Genomic DNA, 8124 nt, shown 5'->3' on the forward strand with positions numbered 1-8124 from the left:
GATCCCTAACCTGAAAGTCCAAAGCACGTGTGCGACGATCCGCATAACTCTTCTGCCTACTCTGGGCAGTGCGTATGCGCTCCCGAATAAGAGCTATCTTCTTAGAAGTATCCTTGATGAACTCAGGACCCAAGAATCTGCTCTCGCCAACCTCCAGCAATAAATAGGCGATCGACACGGGCGGCCGTATAACGCCTCAAATGGTGCCATCCCAATAGTCTTTTGGAAACTATTGTTATAAGCAAACTCCACAAGCGGTAAATAATCCTCCTAGTGGCCCTTGAAATCAAGAACACACGACCTAAGCATATCCTCCATGATCTGATTCACCCTCTCAGTCTGTTCATCAGTTTGAGAATGATAAGCAGTACTAAGGTGTAATTCTGTACCCAAAGCCTGCAGAAAACTCTTCCAAAATCCTAACACAAAGCTCGAATCCCTGTGCGATATAATAAACAATGGAATGTTATGCAACTTCACAATCTCAGTAATGTAAAGTCTCGCCAACTACTCCGAAGTGAAGTTTGTGCGAATAGGCAAGAAGTAAGCTGATTTTCATAATTTTCATGAATATATTGCATTAAAACAAAGAAATATTTTTTTAACGTAATTTATTAATTTTTCATGAATATTGTTTGAAAAAAAAGATATCTTTTATACTAAATTTTTTTAAAGTGAGTATAATAAGTTAATCATTTTAGAAAATGATGGCTACAAATTTATTTATTTATTTCCATTTTTATAATCAATTGATACTAATTATAAAATTAAGGTAAATTGTATAATTAATATTTAAATAAGAGAAAATATAATAAAAAATAATTTAATAAAAAATGACAAATTTAATAACAAAGGGTAAAATAATCTTTTGTGATGGTTTTGTCCTGTGTCTCATTTAATAACAAAAGGTAAAATAATCTTTTGTGTGTGTGTGTCAGATTTGTGTATTTAATCACCATATTTTCACATATTGTCGTTTTTTTATCTATGATCATTGAGCAATTGTTTTTTTTTTTTTAATTTTTTTTTTATTTTTACGCAAAAAATTGTAAAAGAGGTTTATTATTTGAGCTTTACCTTTTAGGCAAACCACGTCTCGGTGATTATTTCGAACATAAGATTCAGTACTCTTCATTTATTGGTTTTGACTTTGAGCAAGGACGGGGTCTAATAATGAGTTGGCGCCGGGATGCTTATAATGTAATGTGTAACTACTATCTTACCCTTGGCATATTTTTTGCCCTTTAAAAAAATTCAGTATTCCAGCCGCCTCCCTGTTGTGAGTCTTGTGACTTCAAATAGCTCAAGCCAGTACCTAAGCCTTTCTCCCTCATCCTCACCATCGCCGGCCACCGTTGCGTCTTCCGTCAGCTCCACCATCACCGGCCACCGTTGCGTCTTCCGTCAGCCCCACCATCTCTAGCCGATCTTCTAGCCGACAGGTGCGTCTCTCTCCACAACATCTCTCTCTTTTTTCTCTCTTAGACATCATATCATCTCTCGACTCTCTCTCTTATATGTCTTAAAAAACCCTAATTTTCAAGGTTAGCTTATGAAGGTCGTTCTTAATTCGATCGCATCCATGCATGTCGAATTGTCGACAAACCCTTCCTACATACTAAAAAATTGATATGAGAAATCTGATATTGCTGCATTGAATTTCTTTCCTCGTCTCTTTTTACGAAATTCGTGGTTCCACTGATTAACCAAAGAGATGAAACTACCCGTGAGCTACCAATATGCTGAAGTGTGGCACACTAATACTAAGTATCTTTTTTTTTTTTTCACACTAATACTAAGTATCTTTTTTTAAAAAAAAAAAAAAAGAAGAGGAGGAAAAACCTAAATTAATAAAAGTTTATATATGCAACTATGCAAGTGTGTATCTGAACTATAATATAATCGGACATGTTCAATATCTATATGGAGGCAAGACAACTTGATCCATTGATGTCCCACCTAAGCTTAAGCTTTTGATATAAGAAATAAAAACAGAAATTGGATGAATTCACTTAACAAATCGATGCCAAAAAATTAAATAGAAGTACCAATTGTTCATGAGTAAGAAAATGAGTGGGAGACTTTAAAAGGGGCGTGGCGGGCCGACCGGAAATTGGATGTTTTACATGTGAAAAATATTGTACGAGGAAAACATTTTTTATCTATCTCAATCCATATGATTAAATATTTAGTTATATTTGTTGAAGGTCTGGGTATAGAGCTAGCTAGACCAGAAATTGTAAGCAGCATAGCATGGGAAGCAGAAATAGTGGCAAAAGCAAAATCAAAAGCAATGACTTGAATTGTCTGCCTAGAGAGATTATGCATGAGATACTAACAAGAGTACCTGCTGAATCACTTGTTAGATTCAAACTAGTTTGTAAGTTGTGGAAAACCATCATCTCTGATCCAAATTTTATCAAATGTCATCTTCACATATGGAAATCCAAGCCTGCAGTCATGGTCAGTGAATATTTAACGTCCCATCGCCTTGCTTCTTTCGGATATCAAAGAGAGAGACTCCACAGATTTTCCTATATGTATTTCTAATGGTTACTCCGAGGTTGTTGCCTCAAATGATGGCTTATTATTTCTTCAAGCTCGAGCTCTTCCTTGTTACACCCTTATAGAAGGAGTTCTTCATACTGAAAAAGAAACAAAGCTTTGTGTTCATCAACCTGTTACTGGCATTCTAAAGTTGTTACCTCCAAAACCAAATTTGAGCTTGGTTGGTAGCATTTTTTTGATAGTACAGGATGCTTCAATTCAAAATTATAAAGTTGGTGGTTTTTAATGACGAGGCACATCCTATCCCTAAGGAGATCAACATAATTATGGTAGACAATCAGGGCAGCGGATGGAGGAAATTGATTAGTCCATCTACATTTTCTAGGTCTAAATTTTGCCTAGAAGGTGTTTCCAAGCCTATTGCTGTGAATGGGATATTGTATTGGTTAGCATACAATTGTGATATTGGTCCTCAGAGATCAATGGACATTCCTTATAATATTGAGAGTGTTTATCCTCCTCAGGTGGCTTTTGTACAATGAATGGATGTTCCTACCAAGGAATTTAGGCAAAAAATAAGCTTGCCGTGTCAAACAAAAAGAGATTCTGAAGGGATCACTCTACTTCTCAAACCCCGGAAATGGAATTAGAGTTATGGATGTTGGAGGATTTGGGTAATCATATTAGGGTTAAGAAACATAAAATATGTCTTCTTTCCATTATTGGTAAGCCTAATAGTCTGTCAAGTTTCTTAGCGGGTGATTGGTTTCATCCTTTCATTTATTAATAAATTTGAGTTCATTCCAAACATTCCATACACACAACAAAATAAAAAATCTAATCCCATTCCTTTTCCTTTTCTAATTCCAAATTTGGTATCCAAAATGTGTATATATATATATATATATATGCTTAAAAAACCCTAATCTCTCACACTTCAAAGAGCATCTCTCCCTCATCCTCTTGCCGGTCCCTGTTGCGTGCTTCGGCAGCCTCACAATCACCGGCCGATCTCTTTAGCCACAGGTATGTCTCTCTCTCTCAACAGTGTCACTTTTTATCTCTCTAGCTCTCTTTTTGTTCTCTTTCTTTACACATCGCTTGTCCCTCTCTTATATACGTGCCTAAAAAAATCCTAATTTAACCTACAAATCCTTTTAAGCTACATGCTAAATTTAACCTAATATAACAGATTCTTTTAAAAACCCTAATTTATTCTTTCTATTTGTGGTTCCACCCATTAACCAAAATAAAACTACAGTGCACTCTAGAATCTAATACACTTATATTCTAGAATCTAATACACTGACATCTGTATGAAGCAAGACAAATTAGACCATTTATTCACCACATCATATAGGAGATCGATTGCGGCAGGGTGGTGTTTTATCTGTTTTTTTTTTTTTTTTTTTTTTCCCCTTATTCGAATGAGACTTATTTATTTTCAAAAGTATTTTTGTGCCTCTTTATTCTTTAACCAATAAGCTTCTGATTTTACCTTGTGATTTGATCTTATAATTCATGTCCGCTAACTGTTTGAGCAATTTTCTAACTAACAGACCCTAAATTCTGAAGGCATATATATTTTTATATCTATCTCAATTCATATGGTTAATATTTAATTCTATATATTGGTTGAATGTTTCCGTGGGATATAGAGCTAGCTTAGGGGAGAAAAACTGTAAGCAGCATAGCATGGGAAGGAGAAACAGAGTCTACAACAAAATCAAAAGCAATGACAACAACTCGAAATGCCTGCCTAAAGAGATCAATTTTTTTTTTTGATAAGTCCTGCCTAGAGAGATCATTGATGAGATACTAACAAGAGTACCTGCTAAATCCCTTGTTAGATTCAATCTAGTATGTAAGTTTTGGAAAACCATCATCTCTGATCCAAAATCTATCAAATGTCATCTTCACATGTGGGAATCCAAGCCTGCAATCATGATCGGTGAAGATTTAACCTCCCATCGCTTGCTTCTTTCGAATATCGAACACACAGACTCCACAGATTTTCCTATATGTATTCCTAATGATTACTCCAATATTTTTGCCTCTACTGATGGCTTATTACTTCTTCGAGACCATGTTCTTCCTAGTTACACCAATATAGGAGTTTTTCATGCCGACAAAGAAACAAAGCTTTGTGTTCATAATCCTGTATGAGTTGGGATTTTAAAATAGCTTATGGAAAAAGTTGTGTTTGAGTTGAAATTTTAGAATATGTACGTCAGATTTTTATATAAGTCAGTTTTTGTGGGTGAACACTATAGTTGTCAATTATATCATTTTCCTAAGAATATATAATAAAGATTCATCTCCTTCCCCACAACCACCTACATTGGAGACCGCCACCACCAATCTCTCTGTCCACTTCCGTTGCTGTCAACGTTACTCCTAGTTCTATTGCATATTTGCTGCGTAAGAATGATGATTTTTAGGCTCTATTTGTTTCGATGTAAAATATTTTTTTATTATTACCTTTTTGGTATTTGGCAAAGGTACAGATTGGTGATGAAGTCGAGTCCCGCCTATAAAATAATTTACCTAAAAGGAGCCTAAAATTAATGGATAAATTCTTTTTGTTAGGTTAATAAAAAAAATTTCATAAATATTACATCAAATATATATATATACTAGTAAAAGGCACGTGCGATTCACGTGATGAATGTTTTGTAACTTATCAAATTTTTCTTTTCATATTTTTTTAATTATTTTATAGAAATTATTTTATTTTATTTATATATATCCTTATCTAATTAGATTTTCTTTTATTAAAAAACTTATAATAAATAGATAAATACATAGGTTATATGTGATAGAGTTCTATTTTAAAATTAATTAATAATTTTTTTTATATTAAAAAATAAATACTGAAATGCTAAAATCTTTACAATTTTATACTTTATTTACATGTATTATTATATTATTATATATTTTCTTTAAATATATTATTGTCTAATGTGATAGAGTTTTATAAAAAACAAACTAGATAATTTGTGGTAGAGTTTTATGAAATAATTTGTCATTTGTGGTAGAGTTTTATAGAAATTATTTTATTTTCTTTAAATATATCCATATATAGCTTGTTTTTATTTTCTTTTATTAAAAAACTCATACTAAAAGATAATTTGAGGTACAGTTTTAGAAAAATTATTTTATTTTTTATATCAATTATACATTTGAAATTATAGGAAAATCTGATATCTATCTATCTCAATCCATATGGTTAAAATTTAATTCTATATCTTGGTTGTAATATAGAGCAAGCTAGGGCAGAAATTGTAAGCAGCATCATAGCATGGGAAGCAGAAACAGTGGCAACAACAAAATCAACAGCAACAACTTGAATTGCCTGCCAAGAGAGATCATCTATGAGATACTAACAAGAGTACCTGCTGAATCACTTGTTAGATTCAAACTAGTATGCAAGTTGTGGAAAACCATCATATCTGATCCAAATTTTATCAGCTCTCATCTTCACATATGGAAATCCAAGCCCTCATTCATGTTCACAGCAGATTTATCATCCAATCGCTTGCTTCTTTCGGATTTCCAGGACGAAGACTCCACAGATTTTCCCATACGTATTCCCAAAGGTTACCGCCATATTGTTGCCTCAACTGATGGTTTATTACTTCTGGAAGGTTCTGAACAAAAAGATGGTCGTTTAGTAACAAAGTTGTGTGTTCATAATCCTGTTACTGGTAGTCAAAAGTTGTTACCTCCAACTTTAAATCACAGAGTGATTCAGCAGGACAATTTTTCCATAGTATGTGATGCTTCAATTCAAAAATATAAAGTGGTGCTTTTTATTGATGATGGAGGTATTATCCATGACAAAATCCACATCATTACTGGCGACAATGATGTAGATCGGGGCAGCATTGAATGGAGGGAATTGATCAGTCCATCCGCATTTTGCCTCGAATTTGGTTTCAGGCCCATCACCGTGAATGGGATATTGCATTGGTTAGCGTACGCTTATGATGTTAAGAGTTTTTATAATCCTCCTCTTCTAGTGGGTTCTGTTCAATCAATGGACATTGCTAAAGAGGAATTTAGGCAAGGAATAAGCTTACCATGTCAACCAAAATCAGATTCTTGTCGCAGACTGATAAACTGCTACTTGTTAGAGATTGAGGGATCGATCTACTTCTCAAACCCCGCCACAGAAATGGAATTAGAGTTAATGGATGTTGGAGGATTTGGCTAATCATATCTGGGTTAAGAAACATAAAATATGTCTTCATTCAATTGTTGGTAAGCCTTATAGTCTGTCAAGTTTCTTAGATCCTGATTCATTTTACCCAGGTCAAATGATGGGGAATCATGAATTGATCATCGTTCATGATAATGTTACAAAGGCCGTGTTTGTTGTAGAGGAAATGGGCTGGTACTTGTACAACTTGAGGAGCCAGGAGTTGAAAGATATTGTCTGTTGGTCTCGTGGAGTGAGAGGATGTTATTTTTTAACTGGTTTTCAGGTTACTCATGTCAAAAGTCTAGTTGGTTTGAATTGAAAATTGTAGTGGAACCACTATATCTCTAAGTGGTTCTACTAAGATTTATCTCTTAACCGATTTTTCGGTTTATGCTCAAAGTGCTTGACATTGTAGTTAGAATCTTCAAATCTGAGGGTTTGCATCAAATCTTACAGGGTCAAAAAGGGAAAAAGATTGGAGAGACCGTTACGACTCGAGGAGCAATGAATTGGAAGGCATTTGCATTAGGAGCAGCAGTGATCAAAGGGCTGGAACTAATGAAGTTCCCAACTTCACTTATGTGAAAAACCTAGTTGATTGGAATTGAAATTGTCTCTGCTGTTACTCTGTGATACACCAGCTAGTGAAAATGTCTTCTCGTATCAGTAATTGCGTGAAGTACCTATGTGGTTTTTGCTGTTCTTCATCCTTGTTCAGACTTAAGATTTTCATGTGTTAAATCTAGTACCCTAAATTTCACACAAAACTATCAATCACAAGTTTACAACATATTTCATAGAATTCATTTGTTTTCTTTTTTTGTAAATATGTCTTGTTAACTTAACGGGGACTTGAACACTCAACCTCCCAAGTAGAAGAAGGCTACAAATACATTTGAATTGAAGTCTTGCCAGTAACTCAAAGTTCTATAATATATTTAATAAAAAAAAACCACAGCAAAAATGAAATCCCATTTGCATACGTAGGGCTGCAACTTGAGTGGGTTAGAGACAAGGGCTGCAACTTGAGTGGGTTAGAGACATCACCCGAGTTCAACCCGATGTATGAAATGTTCGACCCTAAACCTACCTTACTTCCAACCCTAACTACTTAACAAGCCTAACTCATCCTTAAATTTTTAAACCTGAGTTTACAACTTGAATTGAGATTTCAAGTTAGAAATCCTTAATTTTTAAACCCTAGTTGTAAACTCGGATTGAGATTCTAAGTTAGAAAGTAAATATGGAAGGTAAAGCAATTCACTGGCACATGCTAAAAATTGAATGTGATATGGAGATGGTTTTTTTATTAGATTACTCTTAAGCATAATTTATTGAAAAATATAATGCAATTTTAAAAATTGAATGTGATATGGAGATGGTTTTTTTATTAGATTACTCTTAAGCATAAT

The 8124-nt window shown here is 34.1% G+C and overlaps 1 protein-coding gene across 1 annotated transcript; it reads left to right on the plus strand.

Moving 5' to 3' along the window:
• Positions 1 to 1231: 1231 nt before the first annotated feature.
• Positions 1232 to 7539, plus strand: LOC132293521 (putative F-box protein At3g24700). Its single transcript, XM_059791041.1, has 2 exons — positions 1232 to 1442; positions 5773 to 7539. Exon 2 carries the CDS (start codon positions 5810 to 5812, stop codon positions 6722 to 6724), a length of 915 nt encoding a protein of 304 aa, XP_059647024.1. The 5' UTR covers positions 1232 to 1442; positions 5773 to 5809; the 3' UTR covers positions 6725 to 7539.
• Positions 7540 to 8124: the final 585 nt, after the last annotated feature.

The sequence above is a fragment of the Cornus florida genome, unplaced genomic scaffold (assembly GCF_030987335.1).
Source record: "Cornus florida cultivar Cherokee Brave unplaced genomic scaffold, ASM3098733v1 CherokeeBrave_3.0.0_Hap2_Chr02, whole genome shotgun sequence".
Lineage (NCBI taxonomy): Eukaryota > Viridiplantae > Streptophyta > Magnoliopsida > Cornales > Cornaceae > Cornus > Cornus florida.

What these genes read in the sequence shown, in the direction of transcription:
- LOC132293521 (XM_059791041.1), top strand. Translation starts at nt 5,810, where the DNA reads ATGGGAAGCAGAAACAGTGGCAACAACAAAATCAACAGCAACAACTTG.